The sequence below is a fragment of the Orycteropus afer genome, unplaced genomic scaffold (assembly GCF_000298275.1).
Source record: "Orycteropus afer afer isolate SDZICR_OR568_19922 unplaced genomic scaffold, OryAfe1.0 scaffold00085, whole genome shotgun sequence".
Taxonomy (NCBI): domain Eukaryota; kingdom Metazoa; phylum Chordata; class Mammalia; order Tubulidentata; family Orycteropodidae; genus Orycteropus; species Orycteropus afer.
The window spans coordinates 3,646,637-3,669,088 of record NW_006921672.1 but is presented as its reverse complement, the minus strand read 5'-3'; the positions used below and the strand labels follow the sequence as shown (position 1 = coordinate 3,669,088).

The following is a 22,452-nucleotide window of genomic DNA, read 5'->3' as shown; positions in this document are numbered from 1 at the left end:
TGCATAGCGACCCCTTGGGTTGCGCCCAACCTTCCTTCCAAGGAGTGGCTGGTGGGTTTGAATTGCCGGCCTTCTGGTTAGCAGTCAAGTGCCTTAGGCACTATGCTACCAGAGCTCCTGCCTTGGGCCTAGGTATACTTTTTCAGATGGGGTGGTCCTGAAGCTGTGGGGAGGGTGGCGGGTTGGCCCTAACCCTCCTCTCAGCTGGGCATCAGCAGTCTAAGTCTGCCGTGTGCCCAGATGGGCTCTGCCCTCAGAGAGCTTACATCCTGGCTGAGAAGGTGGGACTGAGACAGTACAACAATCAGATAACTTCATTACAAAACTGGGTGACACTGACAATAACTACTGAATCAGTCTTTCTGGAGACCTAAGTGTTAGTCCCAGCTCTGCCACCTACACACCAGGAGACTGGGCAGGTCACGTCTCTCTCTGGCCTCAGTGTTCTCGTTTGTATGTTGGGCTGGCTAGAAGATGTCTTTGAGAGTCAGCTTTCCCGAAATGCTCCTTTGTCTCCTGCCTTATGGCCCAGCTCCCAGTGTCCTCCCTGAGTTTCCCTTCCTTGCCCTGTGGGTTCACTCCTCCTCACCCTTCCCTTCAGCCATTACCTCCTCTGGGGAGTCTCCCCTGATTTCCTCGCTGGGTATTCTGTGCATCTCTACACTCCCACCCTGCACTGTGGGTGTCTGTTACCCTGGATGTGGGTGGGCCAGGGCTTGTGTTCTGTGCCTACCTCAGAGAAGGCCCCAGGTAATAGGTGGTGAATAAATTAAACTACAAAAATTCACACCTGGAAGACAGGAAAGTGATACTGAGAAACAGAAAAGGGTAGTTCTTAAGCTAGATCCTGGCAGAAAGGGAACGGCCAAGCAGAAGCAAGGCGAGTGGCCATCCCTGAGGTCACCTTAGTATCCTTGATAAGGGCACAGACTCTGGGGTGGGGCTGCCGGGGCTAATCCTGGTCCCCCACTTACCAACTGTGTGATTGTGGACAGTCATTAATTCTTCCCTGAGCCTCACTTTCCCTATCTCTGAATGCGGATAGTATTAATGGCATCCTAAGTGCCTGCTGACGGCTGTCCCCAGCAGCAGGGACACTCTGCCAGGCCTGATGAAGCCAGGGGCTGAGTGACCAGTGAGGCAGGGCATTGCACCTGAATCCCAGACCTTCTCTTCCTCAGACCCATGTGGAACCCAAGGACGCTGCCGCCCTGCTGAGAGCACGGTGGCCTCTCCTTCAAGACTGTGACTTCATGACGGTGGCCCTCGGCCCTCCACCTCAGGCTGGGGCGGGGGCCGCCCATCTCCAAGTCCCCAGCCATGACAACCTCAGCACTGCGGCGCCAGGTGAAGAATATCGTGCACAACTACTCGGAGGCGGAGATCAAGGTGCGCGAGGCCACCAGCAATGACCCATGGGGCCCACCCAGCTCACTCATGTCAGAAATCGCCGACCTGACCTTCAACACGGTGGCTTTCGCCGAAGTCATGGGTATGCTGTGGCGGCGGCTCAATGACAGTGGCAAGAACTGGCGGCACGTGTACAAGGCGCTGACGCTGCTGGACTACCTGCTCAAAACGGGCTCTGAGCGGGTGGCCCACCAGTGCCGTGAGAACCTCTACACCATCCAGACGCTCAAGGACTTCCAGTACATCGACCGTGATGGCAAGGACCAGGGCGTCAACGTGCGTGAGAAGGTCAAGCAGGTGATGGCGCTGCTCAAAGACGAGGAGCGCCTGCGGCAGGAGCGCACCCATGCCCTCAAGACCAAGGAGCGCATGGCTCTGGAGGGCATAGGCATCGGCAGTGGGCAGCTGGGCTTCAGCCGACGCCATGGCGACGACTATGGCCGTTCCCGTGGGTCCCCATCTTCCTACAATTGTGAGTGAGCCACCAGGGTGTGGTTGGGGATAGGGGGACCAGGGAAGAGGGGCAGCTGAGTTCCAATCCTACTCCTGCAACCCTGAACCAAGGATAACAGTACTACCTCAGAAAGCTGTCAGGATATGGTGAGGTGAGGAGTGTAACATGCAAGGTGCGATGCCCTACACATAGCACACAGGTGCTCAACAAGCTCATTGAAATAAGAAGTTAGCTCTCCGTTAGGGTGGCAGAGTGGTAGAAGTATCGGCTTTGGAGTCAAGTCAAAACCAAATAAACCAAACTCACTGCCATTAAGTCAATTCTGACTCATAGCAACCCCCACTGGGTTTCCAAGGCTGTACATCTTTACCCAAGCAGACCACCTTATCTTTTTTCCACAGAGTGGTTGGTCAGTTCAAACCACCGAACTTTCAGTTAGCAGCCAATTGCCTTAACCACTACACCACCTGTGTGACCTGTGCCAACTCTCTGAACTTCAGTGTTCTCACCTGTAAAGTGGGATCATCTTACCTACTTCCATTGGTTTATGTGGGAATTAAATGAGACACCCCAGGAACACCCCCAGCCCTATCTCACACACACACACATACAGTGTGCTCCATCAACACGTTCCCCTCCATTCCTCCCACTCGGGCACTGCCCTTGAAAATGGGGGCAGTAGCCGAGTAGTTCTTGCCTCTCCTCTCCCCAGTGGTGGGGATTCCCTGGTCTGAGGAATACATGGGAACGGACCTCCCTTTCACAAAGCCCTCAACAGTTTGCTGAGAGACTGGAGGACCATGACCTTGTTTGATTGAGGCCTTTCATCCTCTTGCCCACCTTGACCCAAAGCAGGAAAGGACCTGGATACAAGTCCTACGGCAGGACCCTGGGCCAGGTGCACTTTCGAGCTGTCTGTACATCTATAAGTGAGGGACTGGAATCTTTACCATGGAGGGGAGGAGAAAACATATAGAAAATAAGCACATTGCCTGGCCCACTGGACCCCTGGCTGCCTCCCCTTTCCCCTCTCTGAGCCTCAGCTCCCTGGCAGGCAGCTGATAAGACTCTGAGAGGGCAGCAGGAGCCTGTGGGTAACAGTGTGGTCACAGAGCCCTGATGTATTGCAGCTTCCTCCTCATCCCCCCGCTACACCTCCGACCTGGAGCAGGCCCGGCCCCAGACGTCAGGAGAAGAGGAGCTGCAGTTGCAGCTGGCCCTGGCCATGAGCCGTGAGGAGGCCGAGAAGGTGAGGTCCCATCCTGGGGCAGCTTGGGAGGCACCACAGCTAGGTCAGGGCAAGAAGTGCCTTGACTCCTAGGCTCCCCAACTCTGGGTCCCAAAGCTCCATTCCTGCTTCCAAGAGCAGCACAGGGCCTGTGTTCTGGGTTTGTCCCAGAGGGGACTGCCTCACTGCCTCCAAGCCTGAACCAGAAAGGGCGGTGATGTACTGGGCTGGAGGCACGCAGTGTATCATGTGGACCTACCACCTCATAGTGGGGGAGAGGGGAGCATTGCTGACAGTCACATTCCTAGGACTCGGGTATGCTGACCTACCGTCAGCTGCTCCACAGGGGTCCTGTTCTTTGCGAAGAGGTGGAGACAGTCCTTCTGATAGCTTCTCTGCCATTACCTTTGTGGATCTGGGCAGACCAGACAGGAAGCCCGGAAGGCTTCACAGCAGGGCCAGCAGAAAAGGCTCAATCCTGACTTTTAAGCTGCATCTCAGATGCAGGTGGGCAGAAGCTCACACCCACATTGCTAACTGGGGGCAGGCAGTCCACCCCCACCCACATGGACGTTTCTGTCTCTCCATCTCCTTTAGCCAGGGCTGGGCTATGCTGACCGTCTAGCCCAGGGGCGGGAGCACTAGGCCAGGCTCACCTCTCTTTTCCTCCCTAGCAGCCGGTCCCTCCGGCCTCCCACAGGGATGAGGACCTACAGCTTCAGCTGGCCCTGCGCCTGAGCCAGCAAGAGCATGAGAAGGTAGTGGCCGAGCCACCTGGGCCACCTATCTTGCTGCTGGTGGAGGTGCTACCCAGGCCCCAGCCAACTCCTTCTGCTTCACCTGGTGGGCTTCACCTGGTGGTCCTTACTGCTCCTCTGGGCACCTGGTCCTAACCTCGCAGCCACCTCCCACCCTGCACTCTCTTCTTGACTCCGGCCTCTAGTGCTCTGGTCTTCTCAAGCTCAGCCTGGGCTACTCATGCTGTCTCCTTGCCCCTCTTCCACAGGAAGTGAGGTCCTGGAGAGGAGATGACTCCCCCATGGCCAATGGTGCAGGGGCTGCAGTCTGCCGCCATCGGCGAGACCAAGAACCCCAGGGAGAAGAGAGAAAGGAGGAGAAGCTGAAAACCAGCCAGGTAGTGAGGGGGCTCGGGTGCAGGACTAGGTCCTGGAAGATGAACTAATATTTTGAATAACTGTAGAACAGAGCTTCATCTAGAATAAGCACTGTTTAAGTGTTCATTAAAGATAAACAAGGGTGGGGAGGGTATTGCAGTGCCCAGTCTCATACCACATGGCTGGAACTGGCTGAAGGCAAAGTGAGATCAAAGAATCCTCATCCAAGGTTCAGAGGTTGCTGCTGCTAACTTACTTGATGACTGGGGCAACTCATTGTTTTGGCCTGTTTCTGCCTCCGTATGATAGACATGTTGAACATTCCTAGCGCTGACGTTCCAGGATCATATGATGCTATGGATCAAGATTCAGGGTGGGCTCAGGCATGTGGTGCTGAGAACATCTTGAGCTCATACATATATATACACTTTCTGGGAGAGAGGAGTGCAGGCCACTGGGAGCAAAGCCACCCTCCAAAGCTGTCCATGCTACTCCTTATCTCCGTCCCTTTCTGACCAATGCTCAGTGTTGCATCACTTCTTTTGGACACTGACCTAGGGAAGTAGCCTTGTAAAATCTGTCTTCTCCCTCACTGTCCCCTTCTGCTGGATTGAGAGGACAGCTGATGTCTATCCCAACTCTGCTTCTCCTATGTGACTTCAGGTAAATTGCTTCCCCTCTTTGGGCTTCAGCTGGCTCATCTGTAAAATGGGCACAACACCTGCCCTACCTACCTCACAGGGCTGTTGTGAAAATCAGGCACTAAATGGATGAGGAAATAGTTTATAAAAGTAGAAAGCACGGTACCAGAGCAAGGGATCATTAACAGATGTTTGTGGAATGAATAAAGGAATGAGCTGGAGTTAGGCTGACAGGTCAGGGCCTGTTCTCCCTCTGGGCCCCGCCCCCTTCTGAGTCATGCTGCCTCTCCCCTTCACAGTCCTCCATCCTGGACTTGGCCGACATCTTCGCACCCGCCCCAGCCCCACCCTCCACACACTGCTCTGCTGACCCATGGGACATCCCAGGTGGGCATGCAGGGCTGCAAGAAGTTCCCAGGCTGTCCCCAGAGAGCCCTTTCCTTCCCAGCCACCTGCCAGCACTCCCCATATCTGAGGGCCACTGGGCAAGTCCCTCATATCCTCAAGCCTCAGTTTCCTTTGTGATATGGGGTAGTAGTGATGGCTGTAAGAGTCTGCTTGAAGAGCCCAGCTCATGCGGAAAATCAGCAAATGTTCTCTTGCTGCCCTCTCTCTCCTGGCTTTCCTTACTAGAAAGGTGGCCTGAATTGCCCATGACTAGGCACCCAGGCTCCTTGGAATATGGGCTCCAGCTGGCAGGATGGTTCTGAGTCAGGATCCATCTGTGAAGTGGGTCCCATAGCCTCCCAACTTGGGCTGGGTAACTAGGAAGGGCCCTGGAGGGGGGTTAGGGTGGGCAAAGGCTCATGCCTGTGCCATTCCCATTTCAGGTCTCAGGCCAAGCATAGAGCCAGGTGGCTCCTCCTGGGGGCCTTCTGCAGACCCCTGGTCTCCAGTCCCCTCAGGAAATGCCCTCTCCCGAAGCCAGCCATGGGACTTGCCCCCTACGCTCTCCTCCTCTGAGCCCTGGGGCTGGACCCCAGTGCTACCTGCCGGACCCCCCACTACAGACCCCTGGGCACTGAACTCCCCCCACCACAAACTCCCCAGCACTGGGGCCGACCTTTGGGGGAGCCCTAGAGAGACCTCCAACACACCCGGTAAGTAGAAGGCCAGGGCATGTGTGTGAGGGGTTAGGAGGCGTCTGGGTCCCTCTCTCTTCAGTGCAAAGGCACCAGCAGACCCTGTCTAGGTTGAGAAGAGGGCCGCTTGCCTGGAGAGGGGCAAGACAGTCCTGAACTTCTTATCTCTCTTTTTCTTCATTTACCAGCTCTAAGCGGTACCTTGACTTTCGATCCATTTGCCAAACCTCCAGAATCCACAGAAACCAAGGAGAGGCTGGAGGGTACCCAGGCCCTGCCTTCTGGAAAGCCCAGCAGCCCTGTGGGTAAGCAGGAGGCAGGGGGACATTGAAATCCCAGGGAGTGGGGCACCCCACCCAGAGCTGGCCTTCCTTCTACACCCTTGGCCAGTCCCTCTCTTCATCCATAACCTCTGCCATTGCTATTTCAGAGCTGGACCTGTTTGGAGACCCTATTCCCAGTTCCAAGCAAAATGGCACAAAGGAGCCAGACACCTTCGACCTGGATATGCTGGGAGAAGTGCTGACGCAGCCTAGCAAAGAGGCCCGAGCGTGCCGGACTCCTGAATCCTTCCTGGGCCCTTCGGCCTCTTCCCTGGTCAACCTTGATTCATTGGTCAAGACACCCCAGGCTGCAAAGACCCGGAACCCCTTCCTGACAGGTAGGACTCTCCTGGTCCCTGATAGGGCCTCAACAGTGCTGGGTCCTGCTCTCCTCCGCCCCTCCTTCCAGAGCCCAGCCCCTGCCTTAGAATCTTATTCTTCCCTAACTATAAGCCCTTGGATCTTGCCACCCTACCCTCCCTATTTAGGACTATGTCTGTCACAGACAGCTCGCTCCAAGCCCACCCACCCACTCTCGTTCCGCAGGTCTCAGTACCCCGTCCCCCACCAACCCGTTCGGCGGGGGTGAGCAGGGCCGACCAACCCTGAACCAGATGCGCACCGGGTCACCAGCGCTGGGCCTGGCGGTGGGAGGGCCCGTCGGGGCTCCTCTGAGCTCCATGACCTACAGCGCCTCCTTACCCCTCCCGCTCAGCAGCGTGCCGGCCGGCGTGACCCTCCCCGCCTCGGTCAGCGTCTTCCCCCAGGCTGGCGCCTTCCCGCCGCCGCCACTGACAAACCTACCGCAACCCCTGCTGCCCAAGTCGGGCTCCACGGGGCCGCTGAACCCGCCCCCGCAGACAGGCTCCAACCCCTTCCTTTGAGTGCCGCCCCGCCCTAGGTCGGCTCTGCGCCTGCGCTGGCCGTGGCCCCTTCGCTGGGGCGGTTGCGAGGCCGCGCCCCTCAGGCCTGAAGTGGGGAGAGGCTGCAACCCAGAACCTGGCCCAGGAGAGCGTGAACAGAGTAAGACTCGGTCCAGTGCTGTCGCCAAGACTCGCGATTGTGCTAGTTGAATACTCATGGAGGCCTCAAGCAGACCCCTTGCAGCTCCTGAAGCTAGAGCCTGGCGACTTTCCAGGGGGCGGAAATCACGCCCTTGTAATAAAGACTGGAACGCACGTGCTCAGCTCTCACGACGTGGGCTTTTTTGAGGTAGTGGCGGCAGGGTTTGACCACCGTGCCATCACCAGCTGCCGTGGAAAACAAGTACTTAGCGATGTGGGGCACAGAAATGCTCCTGCTTCCCTTACAGCCATTCTCAAACAATGCCGCCCCCTCAACTCAGCCTGGCATCTTCTCTTCCAGCTGTTCCCCAGGCTCTTAGTCATTTGGTCATTTTAGTCATTTATCACACACGGGCTCTGGAACATATCGCCAACATTTACTGCGCATTGGTTATGTGCTAAGCACTTTGGGCAGATTATTTCATTTACTCCTTGCAGCAGCTGTCTGGGGTAGATGCTGTTATTCCTGCTTAGGACTGGCTACATAGCTACATAATTTTCGCGGTCCAATGCAAAGTGAAAACACATTCAAAAACGAGTACGAATTTCAAGATGGCATCTGCAGAGCGTGAAACCAAGCACAGGGCCTCCTAAGCATGGGGCTTGTGCAGCCGTCCAGGCCTCTCACCCATGCAGCCAGCCCTGCTACCATTTTATAGCTGAGGAAGGCCCAGAGAGGTTAAGTGGTGTGCTCAAAGTCACAAAGCTAGCAAAGTGACTCTGGGATTCAGAGTCAGACAGTCTGGCTCCACAGCCCCAAGCTTCAGGCTGGGCCCCAGATTGAATTCTGCAAATATTGACTGACTACTGTGGACAAAGTGCTGGGCTGGCCTGGGAGGTATCCAAATATTGCTAAACCCACACCCTCCGGGAGCTCCCAGAGCAGCTGGGCAGACAAGCCAGGGACATGTGACACAGCTGCAGCATCAGGCAGGTGAGGGGGAAGATGAGGGGAGCTATCAGCTTTGTTTTACTGAGTCACCTTAAAGCTGGGTCTATTTCCCTGCTCCACCCTCCACCTTCACCAGGGTTGGCAAGGAACTCACTCTCAACCAACCTGAGGGAGTTGGACCCCTCCTGGGGCTTCTGTAGGGTCTGGGAAGCAAGGGCTGGGGGCCTGGTTCCTTGTGCTCAGGCCACCATGATCACGCCTTTCATACTCGATGCTCCCCGACCAATGGACCACTGGACACTGATGTGTCCTCAATGCCAAGGGGGTTGGTGCACAGGAAATCTACTGTCAGCCTCTACCTGCTTCCAGGATGATGCAGATAAATGGACCCTGGATAGTACAAAGACACCAAAGTGGAGGTGAGGGGGACTGAGACCTTTAGGAACACAATGTGGCTCTCTTCCTTCAGGTCAGGGTGGGGAAGGAGTTGTTTTGGTGTTTGAGAGAGGGTGTCCAGCTGTGACTGTTATACCTCCTTAGCAGTCAGACCAACAGGGTTCAAAACTCTGCCCCACATTTTGAACTTAATAACTGCTTCGTAATAAGTGGTTATGTTCTCTGACTTTGAGTAAATTACTTAACCCCTCTGTGTCTGTGCCTCCATTTCCTTACTTGTTAATGGGAACAAGAGTTCCTTATAAGGTTGCTATGCGGGTCCTCCCAGGCCAGTGTTTTTTCAGCCCTGGGCCCACCCTCTTCAGAGACTGACCAGGAAGAATGAACCTGCCATGCCCCACATTCCTGGTTTTGCCAAGCAGCACCCAGAGTCCAGCCCTCTTCTGTCTTCTGCCACACCCAAATCTGAGGCTCCATCCTTCTCAGCCCCTGACCTGACCTGAGCCCTCCTTGTCTTCTAAACTGGCTGTCCAGAGGACACTGTCTTCTCCAGGGACTTCCCATGGGGTGCTGGTTTGTCTCCCACAGAGAAGAGCTGGTAGCCTTACTCCCTACACTACTTCAAGATCATCTTCCTCTTGTGAAAATCCCTCCTCCTTAGAGGCTGGTGGCTCTGGGCTCCCCTGCCTTCTCCCCACTTCTGGGCTGCCACTCCATCTCATTCTTGGGATGCTTCAGTCCTGGATCAGTCCTCTTCTCACGCAGGTCTTGCCTCAATCCCACATAACTATTATCCAAGAGGATGATCTCTCCTTCCCTTGACCTCAGCTATCCTCGTCCACAGGCCACACTTTGGTGCGCGGTCATCACCTCCAAATTTCTCCACATTAAGTAGACTTCCTGTTCTCTGATCGTAACCTCCCTCCTTGCAGCCGAAGTAGGCTCCTCGGGTACGTCCACCAGGCCCTCCAGCCTGCTGACCCCTTCACCCCTACCCCCACCATGCTCTCAGGAACTGCACAGTATCAGTGATCTCTCCCTATTAGAGTTAGTCCTATTCTCTTAACCAAATCCTTCCCATTTATTGTAATTAGCTTTATCATCTTGAAAGTATCTTTCTATCTTGCACCCTCACATCAAGTGCCCACCCCATCCTTCTATTTCCTCTTTTCTTCCCCTCACTTCCGAGTCTACTCCAATCTGTTCTCACTCTGACCTCACTGAAACAATGTTCACCAAACCCATCGACGGCTGCCAGGTTGCTAAAGCCAGTGGACCTTTTTCGGTCCTACCTTAGTTGGCTTCTCAGGAGTCTTTGACCATGTGGACAAATCCTCTCTCCCTTTACCTCTGGGACACCACCCTGTCCTGGTTGTTCCTTTACCACCTGGCCATTCTTTGTGTCTTTCGCAGGTTCACCCTTGTTCTTCAAGCCTGAGCCCGAGCCCTCTTCTCTTCTGTCTCCCTGGACAATCTTGTCCATGCCCATACCATCTCCATATTGATGACCCTGATTCTTCTCTTCCACCAACCTCTCCTCTGCTTTCTGAAGCCTTGTCATCTCCATGTGCATGTCTCCAAGGCACCTCTAACCACCATGTCCAAAACTGACTTCATGAACCCCCTACCTGGGCCAATGCCCATCCCTCTTCTTAGTAAATGGCTCCACCATGCAGTCCTACAAGCCCCACCCTGAAAAATCACCCTTGATACTTCCCTCTCTCTTACCCCTAATCCTGATGATTTTTCCTCTTCAATTGACCTCCAATCCTTTTTCTTCTATCTCCACTTCCACCACACTGGTTCAAGCCTTCACTACCTTCTCTGGGTCCTGCTATGGCTTCCTAACCACTCCTTCCTCTCCTGACCCTTTCCAAACCTTTCTCCACCAGGCAGCTTGAAGGATTGTTCCAGAATGTAAATTAACCCAGTCGCTCCTCTACTAAAGCCCTTCCACAGCTTCCTTCTGCTCTCATGAAGAACCAAAGCTCCTTCCCACAGTTCACAAGTCTTTCCAAGTCCTGGCCACTGTCCTCCAAATCTCCTAACCTCATCTGCTGTTTTTCTTTGCTTCTGTCCTTCAGCCATGCCAGCCTTCTGCAGTTCCTCAGCCCAGACTGACTGCCATGCCACAGGGCCTTTGCACACACTGTTTCTCCTGCTTCCCCAGCACTTCCCTCAGCCCCTCTCCAAGTCGTCTCCTCCCATGGCTACTCAAATGTGATTTCCTCAGAGAGGCCTTCTTCCCTTGCCCCTCCCATCAGATCAGGCCCTTTGTTATACTTACTCATGACACTCTCAGAGTGGTTGTACATTTATTTGAATGATTGTTAGATTAGCTTCTGCCTCCCTCATGGATTGTAGGCAACATAAGGATAGGAGCCTTGTCTGTCTTTGCCTACCGTTGTATACTCAGGGCCTGGCAGAGTGTCTGGGAAGCACTCAGTAAATATTGGCTGAATATAGAAAATGAGACAAGTGTGTAAAGTATACAAAACAAAAACAAAACCCGTTGTTGTTGAGGTGATTCCAACTCATGGTGACCCCATGTGTTACAAAGCAGAATTGCTCTAAAGGGCTTTCTTGACTAATCTTCATGGACGCAGGTGGCCAGGCCTTTCAAAGTGCTGCTGGGTGGGTTCAAACTGCCAACTTCTAGGTTCATAGTCAAACACAAACTCTTTGCACCATCCAGGGCCTTCCTGTAAGGTATATGTTGTCATCGTTATGTGCTGTCGAGTCAGACCCGACTCATAGCGACCCTTCCTTGGATTTCCCAGGCAGTATCACTACGGAAGTAGATTGCCCCATCTTCCTTCCAAGGAGTGGCTGGTGGGTTTGAACCGCCAGCCTTTTGGTTAGCAGTCAAGTGCCTTAGCCACTATGCTACCAGAGCTCCAGTAAGGTATACAGAAGAACCTAAATGAAGGTGTTATTATTCAGCAAGGCACTCTGTGGTGGGCAGGACCTTGAGGTGAGGAGGCTGAACAAAGGCAAAACTTGCTAGATGGGTGGGCCTGGGCCAGAGTGCGGGCCTCATTTTTTTTTTTTTTTTTTTTCCTCCTCTGTAAAAGGGGCACGGGTTGGTTCTCATATTCCATGCCCTAGCATCCCGTAGCCCTCCGTGTTTTCCTCACAGAAGGTCATTATCCCTCAGATAGGGGTGTAACTCCAGTCGTGCTCAGCCCAATTTTGTGCATAGACCCAGGTCCTCCTAAGCCTCAACAGTGCAGCCTGCGACCGTCCAGCCTGCAACCCCGTGCGCGGCCATCGGGAGGCGCTCGGAGACCAGCCATGCGGCCCCGAGTCGGGTGAGTACCCACCCCGCGACTGTCCTCCGCGACTGCCTAGTCAGTGCCCGGCCCGCCCCTTGCAGCCTAGCGTCTTCCTTCCTATCCGCCTTGGCCCGGCCCACGGCCCAGAACAGCCATGCCGGGCGTTGGGGCCTGGTTTCGTTGCGGCCTCCGGTTGTCCCGCACTTGTCTAGGGCTCCCCACGAGCCGCAGGTACAGGCAGACTAGCGACCTCTGAGACGCGCCCCACGATTGCGGGGTGCCAGTCGTCTGGGCCCTGTTTCTAGTGCCTGCGGAGACCACCTCCATCATGCTCAGGGTCGGGAACCCCTCCCCTGCCCTTCACCGCGCTCAGTCTGCTACCGCGAAGAGGCCTGGCTGTAACCTCCTCCTTCCCTTCTCCTTTCCCCTCTCCTCAGGCAGAAGGGCAAGCTCTTCAGGGACTTTGTTCCCACATTTCCTATAGGAAGCCGTCCCTGAACCCCAACGTCGGGACTAGTGCCTATTTCCAATAGCACCACAGGCCCTTATCAAGTGCATCACAGTCCTATTGCTGTGTGGATAGGTCATTCATTATTTGGGTCTGCCCCACAGCTCCAGCCTCCCAGGTTGGTCCCTGAGATCTGATTCTCTCAGTGTCCTGGGGGTCTGGCATAGGACCTGGCCCACACAAGTCCCCAGTGGGTAGATGTTGAATTAGGCAGTCCCCTTGTCCATTTTCCTCTGAGTGCCCCTCACCTAGGCCATCCAGTCCTAGACCCAACCTCTCTTGGCCTGCCCAGCCGCCAGCAGTGGGAAGCTTCCTGGTCAGTTTATGCTCCAGGGAGACCAGAGAGCCCTGGGGAGGGGGAGGGAATGGAACCCCAAGACCATTCTGTCCATTATGACTCCCCACGACCTCACAGTCATCATCCTTCCCACCACCAGGTTTGAGAGGTTGAGGGGAGACTAACCTGGCACGGAGTCCCCATGAGCCACCTCTCATCACCCCCCCAAAAACACAAGGGGGAGCACAAAGGCCACGGTCTCCCCCGGGGTTCAGAAAGGTGGGTTAAGATGGATGGAAGGTTCTGGGAAAATTTGCCAGAGAGCTGGGTAAGATGGAGTTGGCTCTGGGGTAGGCCTGGGGTGGGGGGGCTTGCTTACCTGCTTGTCTTACTTGCCCATGCCAGGGGTAGCTCCTCCCGGGACAAGGACCGAAGTGTGACGGTTGCTAGTTCTGTGCCCATGCCTGCTGGAGGGAAGGGTAGCCGGCCCAGCTGCCCTCCGTCTGCACCTCAGAGAGCCCCCAACCGCCTCATTAACGAGAAGTCACCATACCTGCTGCAACATGCCTATAACCCTGTGGACTGGTGAGTGCCTCTCCTGATGCCATGTCCCCTACTTCAAAGCATCTGGGGGTCTCAGCCCTCTCCAAGACCCCAATCTAATGACTGATGCCCCAACCTGCTGGGCCTAGGTACCCCTGGGGACAAGAAGCCTTTGACAAGGCCAGGAAAGAAAACAAGCCAATTTTTCTCTCAGGTAACGTGCCCACCTTCCCTGGGACAAAGGCTGGGGGGGAAGGGTGGTGGATGGTGATGGGTTTTCTGGGACTGGGGGAGCTTCCAGGAGACTAGAGATCAGGCTTCTTCAGTCCAGCTGGACACCCTTGAGCAGCCCCACCCACCCACCCACTGCTGACCCATCGCTCTTCCTCCACCTCCCTGCACCTGCCCCATTCCAGTGGGGTACTCTACCTGCCACTGGTGCCATATGATGGAAGAGGAATCCTTCCAGAATGAGGAGATTGGCCGCCTGCTCAGTGAGGACTTTGTCAGCGTGAAAGTGGACAGGGAAGAGCGGCCAGATGTGGACAAGGTGTACATGACCTTCGTGCAGGTGAGTGCCTTCCCCTGGGAGTTGGGGACAGGACGTTGCACAAATGCCAGGAATGCTCACTTTCACCCTCTCTCTGCCAGGCCACCAGCAGTGGTGGGGGCTGGCCCATGAATGTGTGGCTGACTCCCAATCTCCAGCCCTTTGTGGGGGGGACCTATTTTCCCCCTGAGGATGGCTTGACCCGAGTTGGCTTCCGAACGGTGTTGCTCCGAATACGGGAGCAGGTAGGTGTGCGTGGCAGACGGTTGGGGGACTAGGGGCTAACACTGAGAGGGTGAGGAGGTCCCCATCCTATGCTGACCCCCAGGTTTGCCCTGCCTTCTGCAGTGGAAGCAGAACAAGAACACCTTGCTAGAAAACAGCCAGCGCGTCACTGCAGCCCTGCTGGCCCGGTCAGAGATCAGCATGGGCGACCGCCAGGGGCCGTCCTCTGCTGCCACCATGAACACCCGCTGCTTCCAGCAGCTGGATGAGGGCTACGACGAGGAGTATGGTGGCTTCGCTGAGGCCCCCAAGTTCCCCACACCAGGTCAGTGCACCTCTACCTGCCCTAACCTGAGCCTGGCTAATTACCTTCTGATTCCCATCCTTGTCAGTGAGCTTCCAACTCCTGGCTTGGTCATTAACCTTCTTCCTTCTGATTGGCCAGTGACTTCCTTAACCCCTAGCCTATCAGTGGCCTCTGGTCCTCTAGCTATCTGGTGAAGACCTGGTCTCTGGTCTCAGTAGTGTCTGTCTAACCCTGACCTGAATAATGACGTCTGATCCTAGGTCTGGTCGTGAGCCTGGGGCTGTGGCCTGGCTTAGGATTCTCTGGCCCTGGTCTGGCCAGTGTCTTTCTAACCCTTTGTTGGCCAAGGCTATCTTGACCTCTGGTTTGGGCAATGACTTTCTGTCTTCTAGGTTGACTGCTCCCAACCCTCAGCATGTCCAGAGAACTCCTAACCCAAGCCTCTCTAAAGGCCTCCTGACCACCCAGATTGTACTCCTTACTCCCTCTTCTTTTGCCTGTGTGTTCTCGATACCCCACAGTGATCCTGAGCTTCCTGTTCTCCTACTGGCTCAGCCATCGACTCACCCAGGATGGCTCTCGGGCCCAACAGATGGCCTTACATACACTTAAAATGATGGCCAATGGGGGCATCCGGGACCATGTGGGGCAGGTGAGGAGGACCAGACATTCCCTGGAAAGGGCATCAGGATGCATTGGGATGGGGGCAGAAGCTGGGAACAGCCTTCAGCCCCATGTCCCACCTGGCACAGGGCTTTCACCGCTACTCCACAGACCGCCAGTGGCATGTCCCCCACTTTGAGAAGATGCTCTATGACCAGGCACAGCTTGCAGTGATCTATTCGCAGGCCTTCCAGGTGACCCCTGGCCCCAGCCCAGAGCAAAGTGACCCATACCTCAGCTTGTCCACCCATTTCTGGCTGTCCTTTCCAAGGCCTTTCTGGCAACTTGTAGTTCCCCTTTAATTGCAACTCCTAATTGCCTCCTATATGCCCACTACCCAGGCTTCCTTCATGGGAGAATATTGGATCCCCCTTGTTGCTCGGCCTCCCCAGTGACCTGTGTTTATACCCTTTCTCCTTCCTCCCTCAGATCTCTGGTGATGAATTCTACTCTGATGTTGCCAAAGGCATCCTGCAATATGTGTCCAGGAGCCTAAGCCATCGGGTCTGTGTCCACCAGAGGCAGGCGGACCTGGCTGTGGGAGGGGTTGGGGCCTCCATTCCCCCTTAAGGCTGGTGCCAGCCAAATCTTCCCTCCCAACAGTCCGGAGGCTTCTATAGTGCAGAGGATGCAGACTCACCCCCAGAGCGGGGCATGCGGCCCAAAGAGGGTGCCTTCTATGTGTGGACAGTGAAAGAGATCCAGCAGCTCCTCCCCGAGCCCGTGCTGGGCGCCAGCGAGCCGCTGACCTCGGGCCAGCTTCTTATGAAGCACTATGGGCTCACGGAGGCGGGCAATATCAGCCCCAATCAGGTGAGGGCTTCTGGGGCCATGGGAGGGGTCCTGAAACTGGGCAGCAAGTGGACTTCCTGAGACAAGGGCTGTTTTCTCCAGGACCCCAAGGGGGAGCTGCAGGGCCAGAATGTGCTGAATGTCCGGTACTCGCAGGAGCTGACCGCTGCTCGCTTTGGCTTGGACGCCGATGCTGTGCGGACCTTGCTCAGCTCAGGGCTGGAGAAACTCTTCCAGGCCCGGAAATATCGACCAAGGCCGCACTTGGACACTAAGATGCTGGCTGCCTGGAATGGTAGGGTGGCTGTGTCTGAGACCTCTTCCCATTTGTAAAATTACCTTTCACAAACCCCTTGTGTATGGCAGGCACCTGCTAAGTAGTAACCCAACCTTATTGCCATTGAGTTGATTCTGACTCATAGAACTGCCCCATGAGGTTTCTAAGGCTATAAATCTTTTTAGAAGCAGACTGCACATCTTTCTCCCTCAGAGTGGCTGGTGAGTTTGAACAGCCAACCTTTTGGTTACCATTGTGTGTAACCACTGCACCACCAGGGTTTCTTTGCTAAATGGTAGGTTCTCCTTTATTAGGTATTACCCCAATTTATAGATGAGCAAACAGAGGCACAGAGAGTTTCAGCAATCCACCCAAGATCACACAACTAGTGAGTAGCAGTGCTTGGTGCTAGAGCTCAAGCTCTTACCTGCTCACCGTGTTGCTCCAGAGCAGGGTTGAGGCCTGGGAAGGGTTGGGGTGGATATACCTGGAGGACTCCAGCCAGCTCACTATGACCACTGGTCTCTCCCCTCTCCAGGGCTGATGGTGTCTGGCTATGCTGTGACCGGGGCTGTGTTGGGCATGGACAAGCTCATCAACTACGCCATCAATGGTGCCAAGTTCCTGAAACGGCACATGTTTGACGTGGCCAGCGGCCGCCTGATGCGTACCTGCTATGCGGGCTCTGGGGGGACAGTGGAGCACAGGTGGGGGGCCTGGCGGACTGGGAGGGCTTGTCCCCCTGCACTCCCCCTGCCCGCCTTTGCCCCTGTCTTTGACTCTGAGTAGCCTGTAATCCTGGCTTTGTCATCGACTCATCTTGCTGTGAGCTTTCATATCTCCCTGAGTCTGTTTGCTCATCTAGGAAATAGGCCAATGGTACCCACCTGAGAGGTAGATTTTATAGGTTAAGTGAAATAATGTGTGAAGAGGGCCCCCTCTGTGAAAGCCCCTCTCTCCCCTGGGGCCTGTCCTCAGCTTCCCCAATGCCTCTCCCTGCAGCAACCCACCCTGCTGGGGCTTCCTGGAGGACTATGCCTTTGTGGTGCGGGGCCTGCTAGACCTGTATGAGGCCTCGCAGGAGAGTGCATGGCTCGAGTGGGCTCTGCGGCTGCAAGACACGCAGGACAGGCTCTTCTGGGACTCCCGAGGTGGTGGTTACTTCTGCAGTGAGGCGGAGCTGGGGGCTGACCTGCCCCTGCGCCTGAAGGACGGTCAGTTAGGGGCAGGGTGGAAGGGTTGGCCTGGGATCCTGAGCTCAACAGAGGCTTGGTTTTCTGTGGGGCCTTCAGTGAGTGTGATGGTGAAGAGCTGGCATGGGCCAGGCCAGGCCATCCTGGGCTCACATCCCATTTCCACCACTTACTCACCAGGTGGCCTGGGGTTGGTCTCATCATGTCTCTGATCCTCAGTTTCTTAAAATGTAAAGTAGAGCTAACATTGGTACTGCCTTACAGGGTTGATGGAAAGATTAAGTCATCTAATCTGTGCACGTGCTTAGCATGGTAACTGGCGTGGATTCAGTCATGTGTTGGTGAGCAAGGCTGATGTGGTCCCTGCTCTCATGAAGCTTACCGTGTAGTAGGGAAGACAGCTAAAAACAGTAATGCTTCATGCAAAAACACACAAATGTGCAGTTAAAATTGTACCATAAAGATGTACAAGCCCTCTAGCTGGGCCCCTGCCCTCTTACTTTCCGCAGTAGCACTTATCACTCAGTGTGTCTTTCTTTACTTAGCTGTCTCTAATGGTCTCCCTATCCCCACTCCAATGTATGCTCCTGTTGAGCAGCACTTTCTGTCTGCTGCTGTGCCCCCAGGGTCTAGTGCAGGCCTAGCACACAGTCCAAAAAAAAAACAACAAACTCACTGCCATTCAGTCACTTCCAACTCATAGCAACCCCTTTGGGTTTCCGAGGTGGTAAATCTTTATGGAAGTAGATTATCCAGTCTTCCTTCCCCAGAGTGGCTGGTGGGTTTGAACTGCCAACCTTCTGGTTAGCAGTCAAATGCCACCAGAGCTCCTTAGCACATACAAGGTGCTCAATAAATATTAGCTGCCTAAAGGAAAGGGCCTTGAGTGAAACGGCAGAGGGGCCAACTCAGATGGTGGGAAGCCAAGGAACACCTGTGACAGATGTCATATAACCTGAGGCCTGCTGGGCAAGAAGGAGCCATGAGGTCCTGGATGATGGAGGAGAGTCCAGGCAGAGATGACAGCTAGCCTGTGACAGGCCTGAGGGGCAAGGAGCCTGTGCCCTGGAGGACAGAGGGTCTTGTGGACCATGGCAGGAAATGGATAGCTCTGAAGGGTTTTAAGTGGGTTGTGACCTAATCTGGTTTAGGTTAAAGGCCGCTCTGTCACTCTGACTGCTGGTGGAGAAGAGATAGGGGTAGGGGAAATGGGGAGCATTAGCAAACTGTCCAGGGTAGAGGTAAGAGATGGGAGAAGTGGCTGGCTTTGGATTTGTCCTCAGCAGACCAGACAGGACTTGTGGATAGATTAGAGTAGAGAGGGAGGGAGGGAGGGCAAGGTGATGCTCATTCTGGTTTGAGCAGCAGGGTGGTTAGATCGAGATGTCAGCAGTGGAATGGGGAGGACTGGGGGACTAACAGCTCAGCCTGAGAAGAGTGGAGCTGAGGGTGCCTGTGAGAGAAGGAAGGATCTGTGATGGGGATGTGGGGGGATGAGGGGCTGGTATTCAACCCTCAGGCCTGGGAGAGGAGCAGTGTGGGCAGGGATCTTCTAGAATGCCCCATCCCATCCCCCAGGCTCTGGCTACGGTCCTGGGTTATGGTCCTGGGACCCAGTGGCTTCCACTCCCTCTACCTTCATCACCCCCTCTACCCCCGCCTTGCAGACCAGGATGGGGCAGAGCCCAGTGCTAACTCTGTGTCGGCCCACAACCTGCTCCGGCTGCATGGTTTCACGGGCCACAAGGACTGGATGGACAAGTGTGTGTGCCTGCTGACTGCCTTCTCTGAACGCATGCGCCGTGTCCCAGTGGCACTGCCAGAGATGGTCCGTGCTCTGTCAGCCCACCAGCAGACCCTCAAGCAGGTGGGAAGAGTGTGTGTGACAGCATGTGGATTGGGAGCTGGGGTGAGAGGGGAGTCGGGACTGCACTAGTGGGTGGGGGAAAGGGATGTGGTTCCCGGGGCTGCTCCTTTATCCTAGAGCGCAGGTGTGACCGGGCGCGGTCTCACTGTTTGCAGGTGTGTAGCCATCTGCCATTGGGTGTGTACATGTGTCTGAAGCAGGCTCTGTAGGATGTCTGCGAGGATTGCTCTGCAGGTGGAGGTGCCTGCGTGAGTGTGTTTGTCTGGGGAGACTCGTGTCTGGCACTGCCAGGTACCTGCCTGTCACTGGGCTCTCAGAGTATGGGGGCAGGAGGCTGGGGCTAAATATATAAATTTGTTCTGATGGCTGAGAGGGTGTCTGAGCTTTGCTGTGTGTGTATGTGTTCCTGTGTGTGTGTCTGCGTATCAGCGTACCTGGCTCTGGGGGCTATGTATAGGTATCTGAATGCGTGTCTCTCTACGTGATGTTGTTGTGTGTATGGATGTGTGTGACCCTGTGGCTGTGTCTCTGTGTGTGTCTACGTACCTGCCTTTCTGGGTATGTCCTTATTGGGTGTTTTCCAGTATGCATTTGCCTCTGTGTAATATGTGTGTGTGTGGGTGTGTAAGAAGCTCTGGTGACACACTGATTTAGGCATTTGGCCGCTAACCAAAAGGTTGGCAGTTCAAACCCACCAGCAGCTCCACGGGAGAAAGATGTGGCAGCCTGCTTCTATAAAGATTTACAGCCTTAGGAACCCTATGGGGCTGTTCTACCTTGTCCTATAGGGTTGCTATGAGTCAGAATAAGCTCAATGGCAGTGGGTTTGGTTTGGTGGATGGGTGTGTCTGTCTGTCTTCATATTTGTTGCCTAGATTTGCATGTTTCCTTGCATATCTCTGCCTCTGTGTCTGCCCCATGTGTGTGTTGTTTGTATGTGTGGTATCTGCCTCTCTGTGGCACCTCTGTGTGACTACTCTGCATAGTTCCTTCATGTTTGTGTATTTTCCAGTGTATCAGGTCTCCTGTGTGTGTTTATGTTTCTCCCTGTTTGAAGCTACACTGTTATGTGTGTGACATTGCCATTTTGTGTATCTTCGTATGTGTGTGTATAAGGTGTGTGTTCCCAATTACTAAGCACTGAATCCTAGCCTTATAGCAGCTAGTCAGGGGGATGCTGAGATGAGTCCCCATTCCTGGTTCTCCCTAGGCCTCCTTCTTCCCTGAACTCTGACCTCTGCAATCTAGGTTTTGGGGACTCCACTTAAAATCATCTTCCCCAATAGGGCAAGGGTAGAAGCTGAAAGAAAAATTCTTAGGGTTAGAGAGTGGAGTAGAGGGAGCATAGGGGAGCCCTGGTGGGCCTGGACACACTGGACAATGGAGTAATCTGTTGTTCTGACAGATTGTGATCTGTGGAGATCCCCAGGCCAAGGACACCAATGCTCTGATACAGTGTGTCCACTCTGTCTATGTCCCTAACAAGGTATGTATCCCCTGAGCCCGGCCCACCCTCTATCTCCCCTGTGCTAGCCCACTTCCTCACAAACCAGCCGAACCAAACCCACTGCCATCGAGTTGATTCTGACTTAGAATGACCCTCATTGGGTTTTCAAGGCTGTAAATCTTTACAGAAGTAGATTGCCTCATCTTCCTCCCATGGATCCCTCCGCTGGTGGTTTTGAACTGCCAACCTTCTGGTTAGCAGTCAAATGCATTACCCACTATGGCACCAGAACACCTTCCTTCCTCCCTAGCTCTCTGTGTTTCCTTCTCTAAGCCACTCTGAAGGCTTGGGGAGAGATGCCCCACCAGTGGACCTCACTGGGGGTCTGTGCACCCTCCTTTGACCCTCTCTGCTCTGCCACTTCCCCAGGTGCTGATCCTGGCTGACGGGGACCCTTCGAGCTTCCTGTCCCGACAGCTGCCCTTCCTGAGCACCCTGCGACGGCTGGAGGACAAGGCTACGGCCTATGTGTGTGAGAACCAGGCTTGCTCAATGCCCATCACTGAGCCTTGTGAACTACGAAAACTTCTACTCCAGTGACTGTCCCAATCCCCTGGGGCTGAGGTGGAAGGCGGTGCTTCCCAACTGACCAGAAACTCAGGTCCTTGCACAACTTGCAGCTATCCCTGGCCACTCTGCTACCAGGTGACCTCGGCCACCCTTGCTGCTCCTTCCGTGGGCATCCACATACCCTGGAATAAACCTAACAGTGTCCCGTGGTGATCTCAGGGCTAGGCCTTGCTTTTGAGGGAGGGTCCTGGGTTCTGACCTGGGAGCCGGCAGCCCAGGTCCACTTTCTCTGGGAACCCCCATCAGACCTCTCTGCCCCTCTCTCCTTCCTCCTTCACCTTCTAGAGTCACCAGGCTGACTCTACCTCCACCCATGATCATTGCAGCCTTAATGAAACTGAGGTCAGGAACCAAAACCAAGCAGGGCAAGGCCAATGTGGGGATGGGAGAGGGGACTGGCCCAGGAGAAAGAAAGACTAGTCCTGGCCCTAGGAGTGGGGATAGTTGGGAAGAGGACCTGTCCTCCCTTCCCATCGTCCCCCCTGTTTTAAACTGGAGAAGGGGCAGGGAGACAGGACTGCTTTATATAAGCTTTTATTTTTCACAGAAAGACAGTGTTTGCTTATACTCTGGTGTGTTATAGTTGCCTCTACTATCAGAAGTATGACATTTCTTTTGGACTATCCCCTTAGCCCTTGGAGCTCTGGTGGCATAGTGATAAGGCTCTTGACTGCTAGCCGGAAGGTCAGTGGTTAAACCCCCCAGCCGCTCCACAGAAGGAAGACAGGGTGATCTACTTCTATAAAAATTTACAGCCTCGGAAACCCAAATAGGGTCACTATGAGTCAGAAATGACTTGATGGCAGTAAGTTTGGTTTACTTAGCCCTTAGCTTCACCAGGATAGAGCCAGGGCCTCCTTGCTGGAGGTCCTATTGTCCATCCCCTTTCATGCAAGGGAGAGTTCACTTTCATGTGGAGTGTGCTTGGGACTGGAAGCCCTGCCCCAGGTCTGAGTCCCCTGCTGCCAGGAAGGCCACTCCTTCTTGCTCTTCTTGCATGTCAGTGTTGAGAGATGCTCATGAGTTCATCCTTGCCACCCACATCTTTACTGACCCCAGAAACCTCATCCACCTTCCCCTACAGGAGGGGATTGAGAAGCATGCTTTGGGCAGGGCAGGTGAAGAGTGATGAAGCTGACAGACCTGGGGGAAGGGAAGGTGGAGACCTCCAGGGATCAGGGGAACCTGTTATAGCCTCAAACCTGAGAAGCACAGAGAGCCGAAGGAGGCCACAGGGGATAAGGAAGCCTGATGAGGCCACTGCTTGAGGGGATGTTGGTATGGGGAGGGAGC

The 22,452-nt window shown here is 54.7% G+C and overlaps 2 protein-coding genes across 2 annotated transcripts; both read left to right on the top strand.

Moving 5' to 3' along the window:
* Window positions 1-1,320: 1,320 nt before the first annotated feature.
* Window positions 1,321-7,137, top strand: EPN3 (epsin 3). Its single transcript, XM_007941909.1, has 9 exons — window positions 1,321-1,882; window positions 2,995-3,113; window positions 3,770-3,850; window positions 4,099-4,227; window positions 5,148-5,235; window positions 5,679-5,952; window positions 6,126-6,235; window positions 6,361-6,591; window positions 6,800-7,137. The coding sequence occupies exons 1-9, from the start codon at window positions 1,321-1,323 to the stop codon at window positions 7,135-7,137; spliced, it is 1,932 nt and encodes a 643-aa protein (XP_007940100.1).
* A 5,730-nt stretch (window positions 7,138-12,867) lies between these two features.
* Window positions 12,868-21,129, top strand: SPATA20 (spermatogenesis associated 20). The gene is made up of 16 exons (XM_007941906.2): window positions 12,868-12,944; window positions 13,071-13,250; window positions 13,358-13,422; window positions 13,625-13,779; window positions 13,860-14,003; window positions 14,107-14,308; window positions 14,812-14,942; window positions 15,043-15,147; window positions 15,383-15,457; window positions 15,557-15,766; window positions 15,848-16,040; window positions 16,561-16,729; window positions 17,025-17,236; window positions 18,883-19,082; window positions 20,488-20,568; window positions 20,959-21,129. Exons 1-16 carry the CDS (start codon window positions 12,868-12,870, stop codon window positions 21,127-21,129), a joined length of 2,370 nt encoding a protein of 789 aa, XP_007940097.1.
* Window positions 21,130-22,452: the final 1,323 nt, after the last annotated feature.

Coding starts and splice junctions, on each gene's coding strand:
- SPATA20 (XM_007941906.2), top strand. CDS start 12,868: ATGAGCCACCTCTCATCACCCCCCCAAAAACACAAGGGGGAGCACAAA. Junction 12,945..13,070: donor CTCCCCCGGGGTTCAGAAAG/GTGGGTTAAGAT, acceptor TGCCCATGCCAG/GGGTAGCTCCTCCCGGGACA. Junction 14,309..14,811: donor CCCCAAGTTCCCCACACCAG/GTCAGTGCACCT, acceptor GATACCCCACAG/TGATCCTGAGCTTCCTGTTC.
- EPN3 (XM_007941909.1), top strand. CDS start 1,321: ATGACAACCTCAGCACTGCGGCGCCAGGTGAAGAATATCGTGCACAAC. Junction 1,883..2,994: donor GTCCCCATCTTCCTACAATT/GTGAGTGAGCCA, acceptor GATGTATTGCAG/CTTCCTCCTCATCCCCCCGC. Junction 6,236..6,360: donor AAAGCCCAGCAGCCCTGTGG/GTAAGCAGGAGG, acceptor TTGCTATTTCAG/AGCTGGACCTGTTTGGAGAC.